At 37.3% G+C, this 27,541-nt stretch overlaps 1 protein-coding gene across 1 annotated transcript in view; it reads left to right on the plus strand.

Moving 5' to 3' along the window:
* Nucleotides 1-27,541, plus strand: part of grin3ba (glutamate receptor, ionotropic, N-methyl-D-aspartate 3Ba) — a 53,628-nt gene that overhangs the window by 7,243 nt on the left and 18,844 nt on the right. Inside the window, exon 2 of the mRNA XM_067363344.1 lies at nt 23,708-24,345. Within this exon, the coding sequence (XP_067219445.1) occupies nt 23,708-24,345 (638 nt within the window). The remainder of the gene's footprint in view (nt 1-23,707; nt 24,346-27,541) is intronic.

Raw genomic sequence — 27,541 nt, forward strand, 5'->3', positions numbered from 1 at the left:
TTGGTGACATCATAAACCCTGCAAAACACGCCCCCAGGAACACGCAACAAAGTGGGCGAGGCCATGTCATGAAAGCGGAAGAGTTTGGTACACCGGACGTGAGCAGCGCGGCGCGTCAAAAGATAATAGAACCCATTATAATCTGTGATATTTTCTACACTGGATGCGATGCTGAAGACAGCTTCCAGAATCTACATGAGTTCAGTGCTGGATTTGCACAAAGCTAGGCTTTTACTGATAGATGGAGCAGTTCCCACTTTAAAAGCAGAAGCTGCTGTTTATTGGCTTCAAACTGTAAGTACGTTTTATTGTTTGTACATGTCTTTTAAACGTATAGTTCTGTTGCTATTTTTTGGTTGCATCAAGGACATATACAAAGAGCAACTCGTTTTTGCTTCGCTAGCCAGTTAGCTGTATTATAGTGCATACTTCTCCAACAAACACCAACAAACTTCTATGTTCATAAACAAACAGTTGTTCATGCCGTAAATTAAACACTACCTTTACAAAAAAGCGACTACTCAGTCATGTATTCGGCTACAGTGATTGCTGTTCATCTGGGTCTGATTCGGGCTCAATTTGATACAGCAATATAATCAAATTGAGCATACAATATAACCGAAGCCCACGTAACCGGTAACAAATGGTAAGGGGCGTGGCGTTTCCAGACGCTTCAGCGAATCACGATGGCTCTAGATTACACTGGGCCGGCTAACCAATCTGAGCACATTGCGTATTTCGGAGGGAGTGGCTCGGATAGTCAAATGAGCCGTTCATATGACGGTGGAAACAGAGATGTAGAATAAAGCAAAAATATATGAAAAATACAGCGTTTTCAAAAAAACTAAGCATTAAGACATGTTAAACTACGCCCCAAAAACACAATCAAGCCTAGAAAAAAAACATTGAACCACCCCTTTAAAGATGCCCAAGAGTGCTTTTTCACAAGATGTAATATAAGTCTAAGGTGTCTCCTGAATGTGTCTGTGAAGTTTCAGCTCAAAATACCCCGTAGATTTTTTTAAATTAATTTTTTTAACTGCCTATTTTGGGGCATCATTAACTTTACACTGATTTTGGCAGCGCCACCCCTTTAAATAGCGTGCTCCCTGCCACACGAGCTCTTGACTATATTACAGTGCATTTACAAAGTTCACACAGCTAATATAACCCTCAAATGGATCTTTACAAGCTTCGAATTATGTGAGTAAAGTATTTATTTTGATGTTTACGTTTTATTCTGTATGAGTTTGAGGCTGTGCTCCGTGGCTAACGGCTAATTCTACACTGTTGGAGATATTTATAAAGAATGAAGTTGTGTTTATGAATTATACAGACTGCAAGTGTTTAAAAATGATAATAGCGACGGCTCTCTTGTCTCCGTGAATACAGTAAGGAACGATGGTAACTTTAACCACATTTAACAGTACATTAGCAATATGGTAACGAAACATTTAGAAAGACAATTAACAAATATCACTAAAAATATCATGATATCATGGATCATGTCAGTTATTATTGCTCCATCTGCCATTTTTCGCTGTTGTTCTTGCTGGCTTACCTTGTCTGTGCACAGATCCAGACGTAAATTCTGCCTTTCCGTGTCTAATGCCTTGAATATGGGCTGGCATATATGCAAATATTGGGGTCATACATATTAATGATCCCGACTGTTACGTAACAGTCGGTGTTATGTTGAGATCCGCGTGTTTTCCGGAAGTCTTTTAAACAAATGAGATTTATATAAGAAGGAGGAAACAATGGGGTTTGAAACTCAATGTATGTCTTTTCCATGTACTGAACTCTTGTTTTTATGTAACTATGCCAATATAAATTAATTTTTTTATTCTAGGGCACCTTTAAAACCAGTAATCTGAAAAAAGAAAAAAAGGTTATTTTCGTTACATTTTTTGTCACACTAAAATCATGTTAAAGCACACATTGTTTACATATTGTGGCTACACTATTGAAACATTTTTAATGTTTATGGATTGACCCCATTCATGTTCCTCACTGCAACCCAGATTTTACTTTTTTTAAGGAGGAACAATTTCAGTTTTTAAGGCAATTAATTGTTAATCCACATTACAGCACCAGTGCTGTTGGTTGAGTTTAACTTGTATTGAACCCAGGATTCTTTCAAACACCAACAGCACTTTTAGTTCTACTTATTTTAATAGCAATTTTAGGATTTATAACACTTGTTAAAGCTTTTATTGTTTTTAATGCCAGTTGAGAACCAGTAAAAGGAAAAAATAACAGCCACAGTTTGCTTTGGCTTTTTAACCTACAGATTCATTAATTTCCACCCTCATTCGGTTAACTTGTTCCCCAGTCCTGTAATGTGCCCGAAGCTGGGTCGACCTCTTGCTTTGAATGTTTTTGCAGTTGCAGTGCAATATGGAGCTTGTCTCTAAAGATACTCTCAGTGTTAACTGAGGATATACAGAGACAGCCGTGTGGAAGTGTTTATTCAGCTCTGTCAGACTCACTTACTGTTGGCTGTGTGTTGCTGATGATTGCAGACATTGTGCTGAATTACCTTTTGTGCCTCCCTGCACCTTTTTGCAAGGTTGTCCAGCCCCCTAAATGCATATTGCTTGGCTATCAGAATTCTTGTTTAACTTTCATCTTTTCTTTTTCATTTACCATTTGCCATTTCAAGGGAATCTGAAAACATGACCTGCATTGCCTTGACATCTCCTATAACATTATTTTCCCCCCATATAGCCAACGCAAAGGACTAAAGGGAGCAGACGTCAACTGCCCGTGTTTATTTACAGCTTCACCTTTGAATCCACAGGCATTATGAAACATTGGAACATCGGCTGTCATTAGTTATGAATCACTCACTCATGATATAATGAGGGTTCAGATGCTTTGTATGAGGATAATGCAAAGCATTGACAGGTAAAACAATTGCTGAAGAAATGCCCTTTTACAGTTAGAAATATATTTAGTTTAATGCCAAACATATATTATAGTCTTTAACTCTTTATTATATAGTAGACATCATATTTTATTCCATTGGAAATCCATCAAACTACTTTTGAATTGCTCGTAGATAATATTTTTCCTTGAATCAGAAAAGATGTTTGAGGAAGAAATAACTTGTATATAATATGTCTTATTTTTCTTCTCACTTGGGTATGTATTATTTGTTGGTTTGCTTTTCTGAATTTAGTTTTAATATTAGCGCCATTTGGCAAATTAGACAAGGCATTGCATTGATATGGATTTTATATTTATGTGAGATGATCTGCTGTGATTTTTCTTTCATATCCTAACTCAGGCGTTTTCAAACTAGGGTCTGCACAAGGGTTATAGATCAGAATCAGAAAGAGTTTATTGCCAAGTATGTTTACACATACAAGCAATTTGTACTGGTGACAGAAGCTTCCACAGCACAGACAGAATGCAGCGACAAGATGATAAAAATAAAATAAGTGATAAAAAAAAAAAATACACATTAAAGCTACAAGCAGCGATGAAAGGGCCTTCGCACCTGGGTTCACCGCCACCTGTTGGCCTTAGAAACAGTGATCAGTGGGCGACATGCATGTAAGCGAGTGAATACAGGAGAATTATGCCACAGTCATTTCGAAATGCCACACTTACTGAATATTGCTATGTTGATGTCTTCAGGCCAGGACTTTTATCGAACATGTGAAGTTTGGAGCAGATTGGACATTGTATGCCTGAGTTACAACAACTTCCTGTTTCTTTAGTGCCGTTAATCGCATAAATTAGCACTCAGCCAAGTGTTGCATGATTTAACGTGTTTCTAGCATGTTTGGTACTTCGTGGCTTAATGAAATGTGACTCTGGTAGTGAATTACAGTATAAAGCATGCCATTTCCTGTTGCCAGCAGGTGGCGCTATGGCTAACTGAATATTGTCATATAGATGTCTTTAGGCCAGGACTCTTATCACACATGTGAAGTTTGGAGCAGATCAGACATAGTATGCCTCAGCTACAACAGCTTCATCGTTCATGGCGAAACATCAGACTTTGTCAGGCCGCCACGGACATGCCCTCCAACGAAAACTCAAGATCTTTGATATTTATCATTGCTAAGGTCTGAAGATTAAACTGATCACATCTGATGTGTATCTGGTTTAATCTCTATGAGGAGTTAATCACAGTGTAAAACATGTCATTTCCTGTTGACTGCTGGTGGCGCTATGACTGTAACTGAATATTGTCATATAGATGTCTTCAGGTCAGGACTCTAATAACACATGTGAAGTTTGGGGCAGATCGGACATTGTATGCCTGAGTTACAACAACTTCCTGTTTCTTTTGTGGCGTTAATCGCATACATTAGCACTCAGCCAAGTGTTGCATGATTTAACGTGTTTTTTAGCATGTCTGGTACTTCGTGGCATGATGAAATGTGAATCTGGTAGTGAATTACAGTATAAAGCATGCCACTTCCTGTTGCCAGCAGGTGGCGCTATGACTAAATGAATATTATCATATAGACGTCTTTAGGCTAGGACTCTTATCACACATGTGAAGTTTGAAGCAGATCGGACATTGTATGCCTGAGTTACAGCAGCTTCCTCTTTCATGGCGAAACATCGAACTTTGCCAGGTCACCACGGACACGCCTTTCAGCGAAAACTCTAGATCTTCGCAATTTAACGTCTCAAAGGCCTTTAGATTAGACTGACCAAATATGATGTTGATCTGATTAAAGCTCTAGGAGGAGTTCGTTAAAGTACAACGTCTGGAAATGGCAAAAACTGCACAAATTTTGCAAAGAAAATTCAAAATATCTGACTTCCTGTTAGTTTTCAGATTTCACTCCAAGAGACTTTTTTGTAGGTATTGGGCTGTTAGATGTGTGTACCAAATTTCATACCTGTACATGAAACGTAGTGTCAGGGGCACTTCGTTGAAATATTTTAGGTGGCGCTATCGAGCCATTTTGCCACACTTAATTCTGAAATCTATATCAGACGTAAATTTTCACCACTTCTGACGCATCTGCAAAGTTTCATGAGTTTTCGAGTATGTTTCGGCCCTCAAAAAAGTGATTCACCTTACATGGCGAAACATCAGAATTTATCAGTCCGCCACGGACACGCCCTTCAACAAAAACTCAAGATCTTTGCAATTTAACATCTCAAAGGCCTTTAGATTAGACTGACCAAATATGATGTTGACCTGATTTAAGCTCTAGGAGGAGTTCGTTAAAGTACAACATGTGGAAATGGCAAAAACTGCCAAAATTTTGTAGAGAAAATTCAAAATATCTCACTTCCTGTTGGGTTTAGAAACTTTGCACCCAGGGGCTTTTTTGTAGGTATTGGGCTGTTACATCTGTCCACCGAATTTCATAACTGTACGTGAAACGTAGCACGAAGGGCGCTTAATTGAAATTTTGTAGGTGGCGCTATCGAGCCATATTGCCACACCTAATTCTGAAACCCATATCAGATGTAAATTTTCACCACTTCTGATGTGTGTGCAAAATTTCATGAGTTTTTGAGAACGTTTAGGCCCTCAAAAATGCGATTCATTTTGGAGAAGAGGAATAATTGGCTGAGCAATTCCAATAGGGTCCTCACACCATCGGTGCTCGGGCCCTAAATATACAAAACAATGGACAATATATGTATGTTCAGTTGTTATACAATGCAAAGGAATGTGAATAAGAATTATGGCGTGCTAAATGAATATTAGTGTGTATTTAGTGTTTTGTATTGCACGTTTATTGCCCAGTGGGGACATTTAACTGTTCATGAGGTAGATGGCCTGAGGGAAGAAACTATTCTTGGGCCTAGATAATAGTATTATATATACTATCGCTGCATGATTAATCATATCTTAGTTGTGATAACGATTTTTTACTTCTCTCAATTAATTAAAAATAATCTTCGCAATATTGGCCTGATATTACTGAAAAAGAGCTTAAATCCCCCAAACAGAGCTTTTCTCTTACATACATACATTTCTAGCATTTCAGCTGTAGATGTTATTTACAGGTGAAAATAGCGATAGATTCTATTTACACCATGTAAACTTATCAGTTCTTTGCAATAAGAGTAAATAGTAATTAGATGCTATCTATACTTTATATTGGCAGATACTATTTGCACCTCAGTATTTTTGTACATTAACAGGATGCAATAATATCATAGAGTGTAAATGATTATATTTATTAGGATTATTAATGGATGCTGCCTTATTGGGAGAATAAAAACCCTCCCTACACCTAACTCAACCCTATAAACCCTTTTAATATTATTAAACACTTTTGGAACATTATTTTCATTTATATATATATATATATATATAAAAATATATAAAAGCTAGTTGGGCAAAAGGCAAATTCGAACTTGTGTCTATCACGTTAAAGGCCAGGTCTGCAAACCTTACTCACTAGTGCTGCATTGGACTCTGCATGTCTTTTTTAAAATTTGAGTGGCCCAACCAGACATTGGTGGGTGGAGCTAGTGTAAATAGCATTTGCCAGAAAGGGACGCTATTTGGTCTTAGTGTAAATAGACACTGCTTAACTAATTTTTGCAGTCTGGCAACCATGCACATGCACTTTCTCTAGTCTCTATAGGCCTACTGTTAAAAAAAGCACAGATAATCTGAAAACACTAAAAACATGTATGAGTTTAGTGATCTTCATTGCAATATTCTCCACAAATAAAAATGTCATACAGCCATAGAACAAATTACAGTTATTGACATATATATAGCAATAATTTTGATAATTTGAGCAAAACATTATTAGTTTAACCATTATCGTGCAGCTTTAATAATATAAGGGGATAATCCAAAATGATCTCATGAGTATTTGTGTGTATTTTACATAAAGCGTGGTTCTACCACAAGTACAATTACTTACGTTTGTATAGACAGTGAAACGTAACATATTGATGTATTGACATCATCTAAAACATAAATTATCAACATAACAGCAACTTTACAGATGTACAAATGTTTACAAACTATAATTTAATACTTAATGCATGGAATTAATCAGCTGATTCTGTTGCATTTGTGATAAATGATATAATTTTCAGTCTCATTTATTTAATGCAGTTGACTCGTTTACTTAATTTAAATTATGACATTTCATTCTTTTCAGTGAGACTTCTGGTGCAAACTAATTTTGAAGGACTACATAATGTTATACAACAACACACTTTAAAATGAATAACATTTCTGTAATTTTTTAACCGTTACTTCACATAATGTTTATTGTTTGCCGTGGGACAAAAAAGCATTTCATCAATATGCTGTGACTCAAAAAACAAACACACATTAAAAAACAAAAGACACCAAAATCGTAACATAAAATTATCATATTTTAATCAATAATCAATTTTATTTGTGCAATGTAATCCAAATCTATGGAAGCTTTATGACAAAGTTTTAGGGCAAATGCTCATTGGCTCTCGCCTGCTTTATCACGATTGCAACATGCTGTGAATGAGGTTGAACACACTCCCTCAGGCATATGGGCAAAGGAGCTGGCGCGCACCATTTCATCACTCATTCAGATTTGTTCTTCGAAGCCGAACGAAATGTCATCTATACACAAGCTCATTCTGTTCACTTCGTTTGAGAAAGATTGCTGGGGTTACGGCGCAGTACAATGGTCAGTTACACTTTATTTTACAGTGCCATAGTTACATTGTAATCACTCAAATTAGTACTGAGTACTGTTAATTAACTACATGTACTTTCTATAGAGTTACGGTTAGGGTTAGGGTTTGTTTGAGGGTTAGTTACTTGTTATTATGCATAATTTACTGTTATTACTAGTACATGTAGTAACGTGTACCTACGACACTGTAAAATAAAGTGTTACCCAGCGATCTCTCTCCAAGCCTTGCACGGATAAGTGCAGAGTGAGATTCCCCTGGGTGTTTCAATGATCTGAAAGAGCAAGCTTCCTCTAAAACAGCAAACACAGATGGAAAGCATCTTTTTAAAGATACCTTACTTTCTGTGTGTTTCTGGGTTCGGTCGATATCGCTTGTGCTCGGATGGCCATCATTTTTGAGACAGCGTTCGTGAATGGTTCACTGCGAGAACATGACCATGGCAACATTACAATCACAACTCTTTTTTTTCTAGTAAAAGGACTCACCTCAGCTGCTCCTCGTCCTGGTCCTTCTGCATTGCACAAGGCCACAGCAGCTAGCAATTTGAGGGCAACAATGGGAGCTTTTCCACCGGGTAAATCTCCACTAACCTCCCATTCCTCGTCTTGCACATTGCACCGGATAGAGATCCCGTAAGACTTCAACGTTGCGTCACATGATGCAGCTGAGTTTTTGCTTGTTGCTCCAAATGAGGTTGAATTATTGATCACAGTGAACATTGGGCTGGAATGAAATCCTCCACAATGACCTGAGCATTCACGATTGGATGATTGGTATCTGGGCTCGGAGCATGACTCACAGCCGGAAGTGCATGAAGAGCTGGCGAAGTCAGTTTCTTTCATCCTCACTACCCTCAATGGTGGGGCATGGAGGTTCCTCAGGTGGAGCGTGCGATTGCGGTGGATTTATGCCCTGGTGGAATTGTCCTAGACTCCTGTCCAGAGCCTGTAAGTTTACTTCGTCTCTAATGGCAAAGGCTTAAAGGCCAAGGCATAAGATCTGCACAAGGGTAGTCCTGAGCTAGGATTGATGCAGGAACTGCATTTGTGATCAGCTTTCGGCCAGGCAATGTCCGCTATGGTGGTCAAGAGTGCCATCTCTGGCTAAGCCTTGCTGAGATGCAGGACACAGACAAAGTTCACTTTCACGATGCCCTCCATCTCGCGAAACTGTGACACTGTCGAGGACTTTGCCCAGCAGTTCTCAGCAGTAAAAAAAGCAGACAGAGGCCATTAAACACATCTTGCCTCAGAGCAATTCCTCTGCCATCTTCAGGATGCTGAGGCCCTGCATCCGTCTGTTCGTCGCTGAGGGCATCCGCCTGCGGCTGCCACACCTGCTCCGCTGCCAATTCAGACCGAGCATATGGGCCAGTGGTGACACAATGACTCAAGCCAAAGCTGTATTCTTTGAAATAGAGTCTGTTAGTGAACTGGTGTTCTTCCCAAGGGGAAGACCCACAGAGATGTGCGGTTGGATCAGTGCTTTCCTTCCTGCAAGAGAGATTGGAGGGCCAGCTGTCCCCTTCCTCCTTGAAAGTGTTTGTGGCCGCCATAGTGGCATATCATGACGCAGTGGATGATAAGTCTCTAGGAAAGCATGACCTGATCACCAGGTTGCTCAGAGGCACCAGGTGGTTTAATCCTCCTAGGCCATACCTTATTCCCTCATGGGATCTCTCTGTGGTCTTCCTGGGCCAAAAGAGAGCTCTTTTCAAGCCGCTGGAGTCAGTCAAGCTTAGGGTTCTATCATTGAATTCGGCACTCCTGACCAAGCTCACCTTCATCAAGAGGGTTTGGGACCTGCAGGCATTCTCTGTCAGTGAAACATGCCTTGAGTTTGGTACAGCATACTCTTGCATGATCCTGAGACCCCGGCCGGGCTATGTGCCCAAAGTTCCCACTATCCCTTTTAGGGACCAAGCTTTGTCATTGCTAAGTCCAGTATGTGCTACGGTTGTGATGGTGAGGAAATTTTCCCACCGGTTATTTGACTTATCACTGGGATAGGGGGAGGGGTGTTACCTCTTTTGCACCTCGCTTTTAAATCGCTAAAAGTAAAATGTGCTGTCTCAGCTCCTCAGGACAAACCTGAATAAGTGGTGCATGCTGGCTCCTTTTACACCTGTATGCCGGGGGAAGTGGCACATGCAAATTCCACTCACCAATTTTCATTGGCCTTTACTCAAAGTATCAGAAGTTTTGCTGCTCCCAAGTGCAACCCTTTGAGTCAGTCATCGACACCATGTCTCGTTCCCTTTCATCAGGGAATGGAGATTACAATAGTAACCGAGAGGCTATGCTTTGTACCTCATACAAAACTATTGCATACCACAAGAGAGGACTGTTAATAGCTGCGTTTCTACCATTAGGCCTAAAGCAGACGTGCTAGAGTGTGCCAGGGCCAGTCGCGTTTCCACTGTCACTTACGGGGTATGATCGTGCCTTGTTGGGGCTTCCTCGGGGCCAACGGCCAGGTTTTTTTGGCCCGCCGAATACCTTGGTCCAAAGCGGGCCAGTTCAGGCTTGAGGGAATGGTTACGAACAAAGGCCGAGTTTATCTGAATCTGGAGATGCCAGTGCTGGGGATGATTTCATATACCAGCTAAAATCAGCATTAAAGACTCAAAACTCACTTTCAGACAGTGATTGAAGTAACTTCTGTTTGTGATCAGATGTGGATTCTAATCACCGTATAAGGCAATATTTATATACGATGCAAAAGACTATGCATGCTATTACCATAGTAAACCTGGTAAATACAATAGGTAATCACAATTGTGTATTTATTTTATCTGTCAGAATGTCGTGTCTCTTACTAGATTGTCTGATGTCCATATTTAGCTCCGCATTTTTCATAAAATAAGCAACTCCGGTTTTTCGGGAGCTTCCTCTGTTTCTCAGACTGAAAATATAACTGTTGGGACTTGGGACTGTCATTGGAGAGGCCGTATTTTTGGTTGAAAATTTGTAGAAATTATCATTCTTTCTAAATGTGATGTAAACATACTGTCTTGTGACCACAAATAAACAGAAACAGACGCAACTGAATAAGTATGTGTCCTCTTTCTTTTGTGAAATAATGGAAAATACCACTTTATTTCTGTGACTAATGTTTAATCTTTACACAAATTAATACATTATGATCAGTTTATTACTTATTATTGTAAAATTGTGGTGATGCTTGGGTTTTTTCTGATAAAACTTCCATTTGTTGGTGAAATGATGGGTTCATAAATATCTTACATTTAAATAGCCGTAAATGCATAATAATGTGTATGTTTTAGATGTTGTTAATACATCCATGTTGTACTTTTAATCATCTATCCAAATATACAAAAAGTAAATTTTTGTCCCTGTAAATGTCACATACTAATACCGAAGTATAAACAATCAGACCAGACTGGATAATCATATTTGTGGGTCCTTGGCATGAAACAGTTTGAAAAGCCCACTGAACCTAAGAGAGACTCATGAAATAAATGTACAGTATTTCAGTACAGAAGGCTTACAAAGATAACTCCTGCTCTACGGCTACCTGCCTTTAGTCCCAAATGATAAACCTTCTCTGGAATTCATTGCCTTCGGCCTCAGAGAAATATATCCATCAAATCACCTATATTCTAGAAAACCACTATCTTTTTGCTGAATTTTAGATCATTTTCACAGTTAGACATCCTGTTCCAGAGTTTTATACACTTCCCAAAGCCATCAACCAGAGGCCTTCATCTCACCTCATCCTGATAAATTTCCACCCACCAACAGACTCTGTTTTTTGGCATCTGGACCTCCTGGGAGGATTCAGGCCTGCCGTGTTCAGACATCGATTGAAAAATGTTATTCTTTCTGAGCAGAGACCATGTAAATGTCAACCAAAACTTGAAAAAGGATGACTGATCCAAGCATGAAATCATCATTATCTGCAAAGCACAGACCGATAGTCTTTGGATTAGGGAAATTCAGTGATGACAACAGAGAGGTGCTGCTGCTCTTTCCAAAACTGAGGAATTGGAACATGAGCTTAAAAGCAGCCTTTGGTTTAATATTGAAAGGCACTCAAAGAAGAAACAGTATTAAGTTTTCACACTCTATCACAGGCCATCATTATAATTGGCTTTTCATCCATTAGCATAAAGTCAGTTTATATCTTTTATATCATAGTTTCTAAGTGACACCATCAACTTGCATGTAGCAACATTTCATAGGTCTGGCTTAAAAGGGTTACTTAAAGCATGAATTTACCCTTGAGTTAATTAAAATTTTATCAAATATTAATGGATAATGAATCATAAATGGATTAATGTCATTAATCCTGGGACACATAACGCGTCATGCATCATATATTAGGATCTTTTCTATAGACCACAGTGGCGCAGGCCTACCACCAGCGTGGCTTTGAATCAGATAGTGTGTTTGAGTGAAGATATTTCTGCATAAAGCCTGAAAAGATTATTCTTTACTTGTGATGTCCTTTGCACGTTTCAAATGCTATCAGTCAACATTCTGAGAGCAGCTTTGCATATGAAGCGTCTAGATGAGGCTGGGCTGAGCGGGCTGCATATGCCAGGCTGTACAGAGAGAGGATTTCAGTGCATTTCAGGCTGACTGTGGATGGCAGCTCTTGCTGCCTACTACTTTCTTTGCTAATTGAGCAAAACGCAGTGTACGCCTTGCAGAAGTAATGCTAATGAACTTCTTAGCGATCAGAAATTTTAACACGGCTCTGTACATTTATTTACATCACAGTTAAAAGGATTTTTGAACACTTTTCCAGAGAGTGCAAGAATTTAGGATTCAGAGCAGAATGTTTAACAAATTGTTCCTATGCATACTTTATGTAGAGATTAACTGTACCTGAGGAGCTCTTTTGTTATTGCTTTTTAGCTCCCTTATTTTGGTAGAGGTGTCAGAGGCCGCTGGGAAGGCATCTAATCAGTGTCCGTTTCTATCTGGGGATGAGGTCTCCTCTGGCCATCAGAGCACTAATAGCATTCAAACTCTTTTTACAATTAAACAGAAAAGTTAACATTAACCTTTTCTTATCAGCCTGACTTAACAAAAGTCAATTAAGTAGGAACTTTTTGGATAAGCAAGTCGGGATATATAATTAGATTTTCATTATACTTTTTTTTTGTCTTTAGATAATTATTTAGATAATTTGTCCAAAGGTATCTAATTATGATATTAATATAATAAATTCATTTTTATCAGTGCTCCCTATTATATTAAATTTTAACTTTAAGTGTCATTACATAATTAAGATAAGAACTAAAAAAAAGTATAATATATTTTAAAAAGTCATTTTTCCACATCACAGTGTCCTAAAATTGTAACGTGTATTTCTTTTTTGTTTTTAAACATTTACATTTAATGTAAATAACAACTTAGTAGGCCTAAAATGTGTAAACACTGCAGTTTGTGCAGTCTAGCATGTCATTTTCTGATTTGTCCAAATAAAAATTTGTCCAGTTTCTGTTTGTCCAAATAAATCAATTTTGTCCAAATTTATTTATTATATTTTTCACTTTTTTTCTCACCATGAATATAGCCGTGGTAGCTGACATGGTGTTAAATTATAAACAAACTGTTTTTTATTATTATTTTTATTATTATTATTTGTTTGGTGCAGTGATGCAGCATAACATACTTCCTTAAACGCAACTTTAGCGCCTGTGGCCAAACCTTGTGAGGATGACCTAGACTTTTGAGAGTTACTGAGAGTGCAATCCTGCTTTGTCAACATTATGGCCTTAAGCACAGCACTAAATCACAGCTCTTCAAAGACTGTCTCCACAATTAACTGTACCTTTCTTCGCACGAAAAGCCGCCGCTAAAGTTTATCCCTAAGACATTTTAAAGTTCACTGTTGTAATATCTAAAATGGTATTTCTAATTCCCAAGCAGGCACTATGCATATTTTGCCAGCCTTTTTAGGCAGTTTCCATTTAATGAAAAAGTAATAGATGAAGCTTTATGATAGTAATATAATTTCTCAAATAATACGTCAAACTAATGTCCAAAGATTTTGTTAAACTCCATGTTTTGCCGTCTGACAGCTTTCGCACCTTTCGCTGAAGACTTATTGTTTTGTCGTGCACTGCTGGATGTTTAAGATTCTGTTCTGGTGAATTTGGACAGGATCATTTGGTAAATCACCTCATTCATAAACTTGCATTTCCCCAAATGGCTTTCATTTTCAAATATTACTTTATCGCCCAGTGGGAGTGCGCCTTGCACTATTCACCAGGCCTAATGTGAGTGATCGCTCCTATTATAAAGTGTAAAAAAAAACTTTGATTTCAAAGCCTCATTACAGTGTTGTTTTCTATCCTATGGAGTTATAAATTTATGGGCTTTCCTTTCACTCACGGAATGGGACATTTTTGCAGTGTCATATTAGGGTCACTGTGGAACAAACAAGATTTGGAAATGTTATCAAGACTAATAACAGGTCAGAGTCTAGGCAGCAAACATTTAATAACACAGAAATGCCATTATACTTCAGATGCAAACTGGGCGCAGCGGTGCACATAGACAGTGATGTAGTGATATACGCAAAAAAAAAAAAAAAAATGTAACAAGCAGCATTAACAAAAAACAAAAACACTTTCCTCCGTTGAAGAGAAAAAACTAAATCAGTTTGCGGCAAAATGCACACACTGGCAGCTGCTAAAAGAGCTGAGCTTGGGGTTTCTTGGCTAATGTTTCCCTTTCATCATTACACCATGTAAAGTTTTGATTCCTGTGCCACATATGCACAGTTAAGATAAGAAAATGAAAGTGCTGTTTTAGTCATATCTTTTGACACATAATACTACCATTCAATTTATTACCCCTAATCATGCACAATACCTTAAGCAATTGATTAAACTTATGATGCATAAATTATTAAAGCACAAAGCAATATATATATATATATATATAATTTCTTCCCCAGAAAAAAAAAAAAGTATACAATAACTCCCTAGCTTTTTGGAAAATATTGCTCTGTTTCTACAAAATAAAAGCACTTTTATATATTTTATAATTTATTATAATTATATAAAAATTATTTTCTATGCTTTACATAGCATAAATAAATCATTTCTAAGATCTATTTTATTTTATTAGATCTTTCTTCGATCTATTTAATTTTATTTCACTTTAAACAGTCACAATAGAAATTGTCACAGCAGAGCTGAAAGGATATTCTCAAATACATTTCCAAAGAACAATGGTAGATATTGTAGTGATACTTTGTGCTTCACCACCATCAGCCATGTTGAATGTATGTTGTCACAAATAAATACAAAAAAAAACCCCAAAATACAAGGGCTGTCAATTTAGTTCATTAATTAGATTAATTAATTACGATAAAAAGTACTGCATTACAATTTTTTTTTACGCATTTAATGCACTTGCACCACCCCAAACCTATATAGGATATCTGACATTTCATACAGTTTATTGATGATGAATATTGATGCAGGGCAAAATGCCCCTGTTTCAGTTTTTGTCTCGTATTTAGATCATATGAGTTAAGTAATATCACACGAGTAACAAGTGCAATATTACATGATTGCTGTTTTTGACCCTAACATAGTAAAATAAGAAGTTAAATAAGAAGTTAATATTTTGTTATTTTAGACACAACACTGTCTGTTTTGTTCAATTTTGGCAATGAAAATATAAAGACAAAGCAGACTGTTCATCTCTGCGCAATACACAGTAGTGTTTCATTTCTGAATACGCGTTTTGAACAAACCAAAGCTATTTGAATGAATCGAATGAATGAATGAACGAACGACTTCATTATTAAGACATTTACTGCCACTTACTGGCTGTTTTAGTTTCTTAATTCGGGTCTGTTTTATTCAAAGAAATAATTTCATATTTCCATATTCATAAAAATAAAATAAAATAAAATAAAGGTATGTTTCAGCCAATAATGAAAATTCAGTCATCCTTTACCCAACCTCATGGTCTAAAAGTTAATGTGTAATAAATTCTATTTTGAATCAAATAAAATATTTCTAAAAAAACATGAAGGCTGTGTCCGAAATCACTTACTCTCTTAGTAGGTACTTCTTTTGAGTAAGTACTTGTCATTATCATTATCATGTGACCTACCAGCGTCAGTTGCATCGCTTAACTGCCATCTACAAATCCTCTCCAGTGTCCTCATGGGATATTAAAGCATCCATTGGATGCACACTTCAGAAATAGTAGCTCATCCAAGTGATTTTTGCCTTACTTTTTTTATGAATTCTGCAAATTCAGACATACTCTTTTCACATTCTGTTTTTTTTTTTTTTTTTTTTTTTTTTTTTTCCAATTATATAGAAGGGTAGTATGCATTTTCGGATGCAGCCAAAGACATATAACGAGGACAGTCATATAGAATTATGGGTATGGGTCAAAGGTCGTCATCCATGTTGACTTGGATATTACATCATACCTTGATGGGTTAAAGGTTATAGTTTTAGCAGTGGCGGCTGGTGCAAAAAATATTTGGGGGGGGGGGGGTCTATGGAATCTATGGGAGCACTCGGGGCAAATCTCCGCCAGACTGAAATGCCCAAAAAGAGGCGGTACTCTACAGAGCGTGACTCGACGCTGATTGGACTATATCCAGAGGCAGAACAAACAGCCAAGCAGTGACAGCTAGCGTAACTCTGTGGTTGAATGTGATTGAAAAATCCGTCCCTTTCTCACTTTGGTGGTGCGTCGCCCAATTGCCCTATTGAAGAAACCGCCCCTGAGTTTTAGTAGTGGACACTGCATCAGAAGTTACTCTTTTCCTTCATGTTTTTAATTGTTGTCATAGCAGATCAAAATGTAAAACAAGAATCACTTTGATGATAATGCAGATTATGAAGCGCTGACATCTCTCCACTTATCTGATGCTGAAGTGAGCCTCGGGTATCATTTGAGACTTGGGATGTCACACATTTGCTAAGACACACTTATGCCTAATGATGTGGCTAAATAAACACAGAGGGGACGCCACTCAGTATGGCAAACTGAGAAAGTATTTAAGCATCACTTTCAAGCCACATGAACACTTTATGAAGCATGATAGCTACTCTCTTCATCACATACAAGCTGCTCACCCTTTTTGTAATTATGCTAAATCCTTTTTTTTAGACTGATTTGCATAAATATTCTAGGTGCATGAGCATGAATCACTTCTCAGGTCATAATACCCCAAACAATTTTTATGTATGATGATACATTCATTGGATAAATCACTTCTTTATCCCCACATGATGCACCTCAGATGTCAGTCAGAACCCTAAAGAAAGTCTCGTCTTCATTCTGTAATCAAGCATTTGTTTTGTTTTTTAAAAGACTGTGTAAGGGTTTTGAAATTATTCATGTTAGTAAATCTTTACTGGTCCCCACAGTGGTCTTTCTTAATTAAGTTACTGTCACTCTTAATAGAGAAGCAATATTGATGTACCTTTTCCTCATATTTCTCTCCTCAAAACATTGTGAGGCAGAATTTTACATGTAGATAAGCATTTTTTTTATGACTTTAAAACACTTTGGCACTGCGCTGTGGAACTAAGAAGATGGAAAAAATACCAAAAGTTGATTACAGAGTAGGGATGAGTCAGGATGGTTGACTAGTCGCCCACAAACTAATTTCTGAATTAGTGAGGTCGACAAGGTCTATATTTTCTTTTCTGATTTTTTTAGCTTTTTTTTTTTTTTTTGTGGCAGTACGCAACTTCTCTGAGAGGATTTTAGCATGGCGAAAGTTGGTCTTTAAATTCATTCCCTTTAAAGCACTGTATCAATACACTTCTTGTAACAAGTCCACCTTTAAATGTCAAGACAATTACTATGGGGCTTGAGATCGTCTGATGTAACCAATGTTCTATTGTTTTGCAGAATCCTAACTCGCCGTTTTTATGTCGACTGACATTTTTTTGGAATTAAATCTATATATAAATAAAATTTCTGGCATTTATAGTACCATTTACCACAGGCTGTGCATTCTCCGCTATTTTTTAAATGTTATTCTGTGTACACATGCAGACAGAAATCGTGAGGCTGTTGCGTCACATTTTGCACTGTGAATGTTGTGTTTTTGATGTGACATGTCAAGTTAAAAATAGTTTTGTTTTAGAAATGCATCTTGACACCTGAGATCTGTTTCATTCTGTTACGCTTCCTCAGGCTGTTTCTGAAAACAAGACCCAAAGGGTCGGGATTGGGCTGGTTAGCATGACCCCGTTAGGGCCTGCTACTTGTTGTCATAGACCATCTGGTTCTTTAAAACTTCTTTCACTATTAAAGGGTTAGTTCACCCAAAAATGAAAATAATGTCATTTATTACTCACCCTCATGTCGTTTTACACCTCTAAGACCTTCGTTCATCTTCGGAACACAAATTAAGATATTGTTGATGAAATCTGATGGCTCAGTGAGGCCTGCATAGAGAGCAAAGCCATTTAAACTCTCAAGGTCCATAAAGGTACTAAAAACATATTTGAAACAGTTAATGTGAGTTCAGTGGTTCTATCTTAATATTATAAAGCGACAAGAATACTTTTTGTGCACCTACATAATGACTTTTCAATAATATCTATATGGGCCGATTTCAAAACACTGCTTCATGAAGCTTCTGAGCTTTATGATTCTTTTGTTTCGAATTAGTGATTTGGATCTCCAATCAAACAGCTAAACTGCTGAAAACACGTGACTTTGGCGCTCCAATTAACTGATTCGATTTGTAAAACTCCGAAGCAGTGTTTTTGAAATCGGTCCACATAGATGTTGTTGAAAAATCTTAATTTTGTTTTTTGGCACACAAAAAGCATTTTTGTTGCCTTTATGAACCTTGAGAATTTGAATAGCTTTGCTCTCAATGTAGGCCACACTGAGCCATCGGATTTCATCAACAATATCTTAATTTGTGTTCAGAAGACGAATGAAGGTCTTAGGGGTGTAGAACGTCATGAGGGTAAGTAATAAATGACATTACTTTCATTTTTGGGTGAACTAACCCTTTAATAGCCATTAAAAATTAGCCTTTTATTCTGTATGATATTTTACCAGGGCACTAAAAGTGTGAAATGGATTTTTTCCTACAGATTTTTTCTTATCTTCTGCCTTTCTATGTCACAGCTTACCCTGTGTCAATTGCACTGTGAACCCATGTGAAACCCATTTGGTGGAAATTACCTAAAATCAGATAATACAGGCCTTCCCTAAAGAGATGGATCACACAAAAATTAAACTTTTGTCATAATGGAAGTCAATAATCACCAAAACTGTTTGTTTACCTTCAAAATATCTTCTTTAATGTTTCACAGATGAAAGAAAGTCATACAGGTTTAGATCGACGTGAGGATGAGTACGATTTTTTGTTTTTTGTTTTTTACTATTAACTATTAATTTAAATAGTCATCTAGTGATTTAGACAACCCACTGAATAGTCATTTATTAAAATACTTAGTTTTGCAAATCATTGTTATGCAGTGGTATTGCTGAATTATCTCTCTTTTTTCATAATATAAAAAATTAAATGCCGAAGCTATGAAACGGACCATAATTTCAAAATTAGGTACAAGTTTATCAGCTATCAGAGCACAAATCATTGGGTTTTACAAGAGTTTAGCCATCTGTTTCAGGAAGATAGACAGTAATTTCCAATTTCTTTCCTTAGTTATGGTTTGTTTGTGGATCAGGTCCCATTGCTGTCTGAGAGTGACAGATAGATTCAGTAAGTCCGTCTCTACACCTGCATGATAATTTGACGGCCAGACTACTGTTTGTATTAGTCCGCAAAACCTGTATGTTGCCATATTAGATATTAATGAAATGTTACTCTACAGCATTTGGGCCATTTATGAGCTGTCAGTTAAAAAATAGCACCCATTTATTTCTCCCTGGTGTTAAGACAGATTGTGAAAATTGCTCGCAAGGTGTGGGAAAAGTGGAAATGGAAATAGATGTTTCCCGCTAAACTTCCAAGACGGAGAGAACAAATCAAACTGCTCATGCTGTTCAGATGCTGTCAGCTTGTGGACCCATTTAGACGTGAGAAGGCTAATGTCCTACCGAGCACAGGTATTGTTTGGAGGAGCAGCTGTTTTCAGATCGATTGAGCAATGAGAGGCTTCAAGGCTGAAGGTTTGCCTTCACACAGACGATGTTTGTTTGTTTGTTTGCTATTCACCTAGCATCACCTGGATATACTGGTAAATAAAAGATAAGCTTGCCCCCGTTCTCTCTTCTTATCTAAACTCCCATATGTACGCAGCACAACCCCGGGAATCCCTTGGTCCGTTTCTGTTTTTTGAAGCCATATACTTTTGTTTCAACAGAGCAGAACTTCGACTGTGTATTTTTATATTTCATCTTCAGATTCATCCGGTTTGGCATCACCGCATGGAGTCGTCAGTTTGAGTGCTAATTTATGTGTGCCCTAAGTAGCGGTGAAAGTCACAGGGACGTGTGTCAGAGCCGCTGGCGGTAATGTTATTCCAGTCACACAGGTTTTAACTTTGCGTGGGGACTCCTCTTTAGCGCCGTGGCCGCGTGCTGCTCGCTCGCAGCCCCCCACCAGGTTCAAACAGTCCCTCTCGCTCTCAGAACGCCCAAGCATCCCATCTCTCACTCTCACTGCACATTCACACATGCCTCCCTGTCAGTCCACATCAAAAACAGCAGAGAGTCTGTGTAGAGATGGCCAGGAGCCATTTCAGATGAGAGCTGACGGTTCTTTCTCACTGTTTTAGTGTCTATTTTTCATTCAAGTGATTCACATGTTTGAGTCCAAGATTGCGTCTAAATGGGTGTTGTTTTCAGGGTTCTTGAGAATGAGGTCATCATAAGTTCAGAGTAAGTAATATATTCCTCTATTTGCCTATAAGGCAGCTTTAGGAGATGGAAGTCACAGGAGATCTAACACTCTCCCCAGACTTCCCTCTTACTTATTCAAACGTATAGTCATTAGGGAATACAATATGCATTTGCAGCCTGAAGATATCTGTATTTTATGGTGGGGTTTGTTTTTTGTTTTGATGCCAGTGTGAAGACCTACACGAGGGTTACACGATTTGGGGGGAAAATCAAATTGTGATATTGTTTTCCCCCTAATAAAAATTTAAATCAATTTAAAATATGTTTTTGTTTATTTATTTATTTTTATTTATATATTTATTTATTTATTTTGCTTCATGTGTGCTTGTTTTTAGGAATGTAAAATTATAATCACATTTTGTGATTATATATCATATGACTAAAAACAACAACAATTATAATGTCATTTTAATTATGATTGTTTGGTAACACTTTAGTATAGGGAACACATATAAACTATTAACTATGACTTTTTCTCAATAAACTCCTATTTTACGGTTTATTAATAGTTGGAAAGGTAGTTGTTAAGTTTAGGTATTGGGTAGGATTAAAAATGTAGAATAAGGTCATGCAAAATAAGGATTAATAAGTACTAATAAAAAGCCAATAATCCAGTAATATGCATGCTAGTAAGCAACTAGTTAAAAACACTAAAATAAAGTTTTATTATCATTATTATCAAATAAAAATGAAAAATATTACTATTGTTACTAAATTACTATTTCAAAACCTTAAACCATATTTTGTACATGATGTGACAATGTGTGAAACAGGACTTTATCATAGTCCACGGTCGAAAAGTGGAAGCTTTAAATAGTATAGAAACTTACAAACTTCTGCTGTAGCCTGAATCAATGGATGTGCCCATAGTACAGGATTGTTTTGATTTATTGATTTACAATTCATCATGGATACTTCATCAAAACACATCAACCAGTTTATAATCATTAGTCAGGTATGATGAAACAAAGAAAAGTGTTATTGTCATGTTATTTCAATGCATATTTCATTATTTAAAGGCCTACTGTATATGTGTGCACAATACTTCACGCTGTTAGCCCGGATAAGTTGAATTTACTTTAAAAATTTGAGGAAACTGGTTGTCCTAAAAAAATTAAGTAATGTTAACTTAATAATTCAAGTTCATTTAACTTAAAATGTTTTGTAATATTAATTACTTTGTAGTTATTACACCTAGTATATTTAAGTTCAATGTACTAAGCAAGTTAACTTGCCACCAATCAAAATTCATCCATGCCCATCATGCATTGCTGCATGAATAAATTATAAGCTGAATTGTTTTAGTAATTTTCTTTATTCTCACTATTTAAATTTTGCTGTTTTTCTGTAACTTTTTAGTAGCTTGTTTTCTAATGTTCTGAGTTGATCTCTGTTTATCAGAATATGTTGCTTGTCACCGTCCTTGAGATTCATACTCTGATTCTTGATGTCTGTGTGTGCCTAAAATATATATATATATATATTTTTTTTTTTTTTTTTTTTTTTTTTTTGTGGTAAGGACAACTTTAAAAAAAAAAATAGTATTGTAAAAGTTGATCTTCTGCTGTAGAATCACAGTGTACAGTGCTGCTGTAATCAATAATGTAAATCTAACTCAGAGATTAGGCTCTAAATGAGTTCAGTGATTCAGATCAAATAATGATTATGTGAAAACATAACCAACAACACCTGATCATCTTTTAACTTTGCTTGTCTGGTTGGTTTTAATGCAGTTAAAACTGCCCAAACTAAATCTAATATTAAAAAGTCAAGGGTCAAGAGCTCAACTAAAACAAACCCGATGATGGTAACTTAAAAATTGTGAAAAACTATAAAAAGGTAAATGTTTTGAAAAAATGTCTGTAGAACAGCCAAAACAAATGTTTCAACTGCTCATCAACAGCTCTTTGAATCCACACACACCACGACAAAATGGCGCCATTACTTGCCGCAAACCAGTGTGTAGGAGGCGTGGTCAGGAGAAAAACTTCATAATTTAAGTGCATTTAACATTAGTTATGAGTAAAGATTACACAAATTAAACAAAAACAATGTTTGTATTGCTTTCATGCACTTACTTTACTTTCCAAAACAATCATCATGTGTTAAACCAAACTGAAGTCTCTCTCTCAAAAAAAATAAATATTTCCAGCCCATAGTTGATTGTTCAAAAATAACTGGTTTGATCATCTTAAACAAGTTAAATTCTCCTGGTTTGAGTGCAGTGATTGGTTAGTAGGGGTGTGACTCACAATATTAACATGTGACAAAATTTCTTGTCGAGGTGAAAAGCTGTTGCCATGGTGGAGTGTGAAGGAGAAATTAGGATAGAATATGCCACCGCTATGTTTACACTACGCCTCCACTGTCGTTTTGCTTTTTATAGAAATAAAAAACATTTAATTCATTTGGATAACGGTTGCCACCGTTCCCTATTCACAGAGTACTGCGATCGTGAAAGTGAAAGTAAATGTTCCCTGATGCATGCAGATATCTCCCAATATGAAAGCTATCTTAAGCTGGGCTCTGTAGTTGTAACCATGTGAAATCATACAGGAGAGAAGTCAGTCAGTTGAGTTTGTGTCAAAATCTTATACAGTGCTTGAGTTTTGTTGTCTTTTACTGCATATGATAATTCATACTCAGAAAGTAGAACTGAAATGACATTCATTACAAGATGATTAGTTACAACATTTCAAATGCACATACAGACTATTTTTCTAGTCATTGAGGATTTCTTAAAAATACTGTGTAAAAATCTTGTGTCTCATCTCGTGAGTTAACTGTCTCGTCACACCCCTATTAGATAGTATTATATTGTAGACAGATTGGAGATTAATCATAATAAACATGCAGCTACAATAAAAACAACACTAAAAAATAAAATGAGAAGAGTGCATTCAAGTGATATCATTTTAACAAAACATTATCTCTTTATTACAAAAAAAACAAAACGTTTTAATGGCATAACATCTCGTTATTACGAGAAATATATATTGTTTAAATGACATATCTCCTTATTACGACATAATTGAGTGGAAAAAATAATATGTATGTTGCAGCAATGCACCACTATAAAAGCACACATTGCATATAGTTATTTAATTAAATCACAGCCTTTGTGGTTTGATAATCGCACTAAGCCATGTCACGGTTTTATTTTCAATTAACTACGCAGCCCTAGACCTACAGTAACTGTGTATGTTCTCTGGTTTCAGAACCGCTTCCATTTGCAGATGATGACACGCACACCGCCTTCAGCATTGTCAGAGCTGCTGTTAATGGTGTTGCTGAAGGGAGGCTGGCAGGGCGGAGCGGCCGTTCTTTGTCCTGGAGGTGGGAACACAGGAATGCTGGAAGAGCTTGAACAGCGGGGCCACCTAGGCTTGGATGGAGCCCACTGGCACCTGTGGGAGACCCTCAACCTGTCCAGGCTCGAGGAAAATGCAAGCGAAGACAAGGTGATGGAGCTCCTCTCACAGCTCCTCAGCAGGACTCCTTCTGCTCCGGCATCTTCCGTGGTGCTTTTCGGCTCAGACCCTGAATGTACAGCCACAGTGCTGCGCAGTGCCCACCAATTGAGTGTTGCATTGCCCCCCATGCACTGGATCATGGGATATCCGCTTAGTCTTGATTCTCTACACTCCATTGGCTCCCCCCTAGGTCTTCTGGCTTATGGGGAGGTGAATCGCAAGCCCCTGAACTTCTACATTAGGGATACCCTGCAGCTCATTGGCAGGGCTGTGTATGCGGCGACCATGGTGAGACCGGACCTTGCACTCATACAGAACATGGTCAACTGCTTTGACAAGCCCAATAAACATGAGCTACCCTCTTCTGGACAGTACCTTGCCAGGTAAACGTGTAACATTTTCCAGCTAAGTAGCTTACTAAGTAGCAAATACTATTATTGTATTTAAAGGGTTAGTTCATCCAAAAATGAAAATTCTGTCATTAATTACTCACCCTCATGTTGCTCCAAACCTGTAAGACCTCCGTTCATCTTAGGAACACAAATTAGGATTTTTTTTATGAAATCCAAGAGCTTTCTGACTCCTCCTTAGACAGCAATTTAATTACCACTGTCAAGACCCAGAAAGGTAGTAAAGACATCTTTAAAGGGTCATTAAACCCCCCTGTTTTACCCTGGTCGTTCAAAAGTCTGTGAAAATTGGCGTGTAAAGCTCTGGAAAAGTGGGAGTGTAGAGGGGGGGAAGAGGGGAGAGAACAACCAATGAAGCACAGACATACAACACACTCATTATACACAATAATGAATATTAATATATGAGCACGGAGAGAATGACAACAAACTCCCAAGCACAAGGGAGAAATGTGAAAGAATATTTAATAGGGCTAATATTAGGCTACTTTAATTACGTTTACGGGCACTGCAGTCTCAAAATCAGTCTTTTGTCTATTAGAATAATCATGTTGTCGCGTTCAGATACACCACTGTATCAGTGTCCAGTTTGCACATATAATTAATTTAAAGAAGACTTGACAACACACGTGCTGTGCTGAGGTAAACATAGCCTATGGCTCACGTGTTTAACGCAGCTAGAGCAGGCAGAGGTGAATGAGCCGCACTTTTGTGACATTTGAATTCTCCGCTGTAATGCGAGCTCACGCGAACATATTTTCCATTTGTGCTGGTAGATTACAGCAAAACAATCCACATGCACACAAACCTCTGCTCTGGTCGCGTCGCAGGAAAACACATTGTGTTGTGGCACTGAGGAAACGAACACCAACGATACGTCTCTGAATGACAAGAGACCGAGGCGAGAGAAGTGATACTTCCTCATGCATAATACCGCAATTATAATCGTATGCATACTGCAGCGGAGTGATTGGATTGAATGAGCTTTATGTCATGAATATACAGTATATGCCGATAATCTACGTCAGCATGTTCGAAAGTACACGATGACGTCAGATTTTGTGACGTTGCTCCGACTCAGCTTTTCAAACAGGAAGACAGAAATCGCTCTGAAAAATGCAAAAATAACATTTTTATAATAATTAATAATAATTAAATAATAATTTTTCACTTATGAATAACATTAATGAGTACCTTTAGTGTTTTCAATGATGTGCTATAAATATCTGTGTACATCTCAAAAAAAGTGTTTTGGGGTTTCATCCTTTAAAATAGTCCATGTGACTAGAGTGGTTCAACCTTAATTTTATGAAGCAGTGAGAATTTTTTATTTATTTTTTTTTTTACATGTGAGCAGCACGACGCATGCGTGTTGCTGACGCAGGAGCTGGCCAATAATGAATCAGCGTTCTGACATTGAACACTAAAGCACTGCACTGTGTTCACTTCGTTAACTGCATAAGAGACTGACATCGAAGAGCAGTGGCAGAGCCAGGATTTTTTCCTAGGGGTGGCCAGGCAGGGGCCAGCAACCAGTCTGGGGTGGCACAGAAATCTTCATTATTTCAACATAAAAATTAGTCTGAATATAATGTAGCTACTGGACTGTGCCTACAACACAACTGAATACAGTTTGTTTTTAGCCTACTTAATTGTAATTGAGATCGTGGAATGCTGAGTGAATTTGAACCTTTTTTTTCTTTTTTAATCATTCCTCACTTGCAGGCATATTAATAAAGGGGCTCATATTATAGCTAAATTTCAACTTGTTCAGTCACTTCTGGTTCTCAGAACCCCCAATAGTTGTTCTTCATTGTTGCATCTCCATGGATGAGACGATAACTACATACTGTACTTCAAAGATTATTCAACCTTCATTGAATTTATGTATAATCAATGAACTCTGAGTTCATTGAATTCTGATGGATTCCAATGAATTCTGAGTTTGTCTGTTTCAAAAAATAACCAAAAAAGTAAACACTAAATGTTTAACTTTCTATATTGACAAAATAAATAATTGCAACAGTTCTGTCATACTTAAAATTAAACTCATTAGGCCTGCAAAAAAATGCTGATGCATTTAAATGTGATACATTTTTATTTGTACTTTATAAATTAACGCAAAATTAGCATCTTCTAGTACAAATGCACAGTTCACACATCTATTTATGCTTTAAAAAAATTACATATAAGCTTGTGCCTTATATTGTGATCTCACATAGCAGAATATTTTAGTCCAGAGACATGTGACGCATATATAGGCCTACATGCATGCAGTTTTAATGCAGCTTTAATCGCCTTTTTGGTTATTTCATGACTTAATAGATGACAGAACTATGACGTTGCATTTATAGTGAGTAATATACAGCGCACCATAATTGCGCGTGATTGAAAAGAGAGTCTTGCAACCCACCAGCTGAGAAACATTTACGTAAGCTATAGCTTACTGTTGTTCTGTTGAAGCTCATTCGGTACCTGTATCATTTCCGCGCGCCTGGCGCTGAGGCGAAGTTGAAAAGTCTCCCGTTTTTTGTGGTCTTAAAGAGACGGTTCTGTGTTTAAATAAACGCAGTTCTTCTCAACAAAAAAAAGTAGACAGAAACCACAATTGTGAGCGGGGTGGCCAAAGGGGTGGCCAAGCTTAGGCCAAGGGTGGCCACGGCCACCCCTGGCCAACCCCTGGCTCCGCCCCTGTCAAACAGAGGAGAGATTGTTGAAATAAAGTAGTTATTTATGTTTTGTTTTTGCGCACAAAAAGTATCCTCGTCACTTTTTAAAATTAAGGTTGAACTATTGTTGTCACATGGACTATTTTAACGATGTCTTTTCTACCTTTCTCAGCCTTGACAGTGGTAATTAAATTGCCTATGGAGGAGTCAGAAAGCTCTCGTATTTCATCAAAAATATCTTAATTTGTGTTCCAAAAATGTCTTACGGGTGTGGAACGACATGAGTGTGAGTAATTAATGACAGAATGTTTATTTTTGGGTGAACTAACCCTTTAACTACATTTTCATTTTCAAAAGTATAACAGTAGCAAAACTGTTCATAAACAGAGCTATAACAAGCTATTTTTCCAACAAGTAAATGTGAATGCACGACAAAAGACATGGTTAATGGGGGGTACCTGTGGAAAATGTTGCCTATTAGTTATAAAGGGACATAAACA

This window comes from Chanodichthys erythropterus, chromosome 16, assembly GCF_024489055.1.
Source record: "Chanodichthys erythropterus isolate Z2021 chromosome 16, ASM2448905v1, whole genome shotgun sequence".
NCBI classification, from domain to species: domain Eukaryota; kingdom Metazoa; phylum Chordata; class Actinopteri; order Cypriniformes; family Xenocyprididae; genus Chanodichthys; species Chanodichthys erythropterus.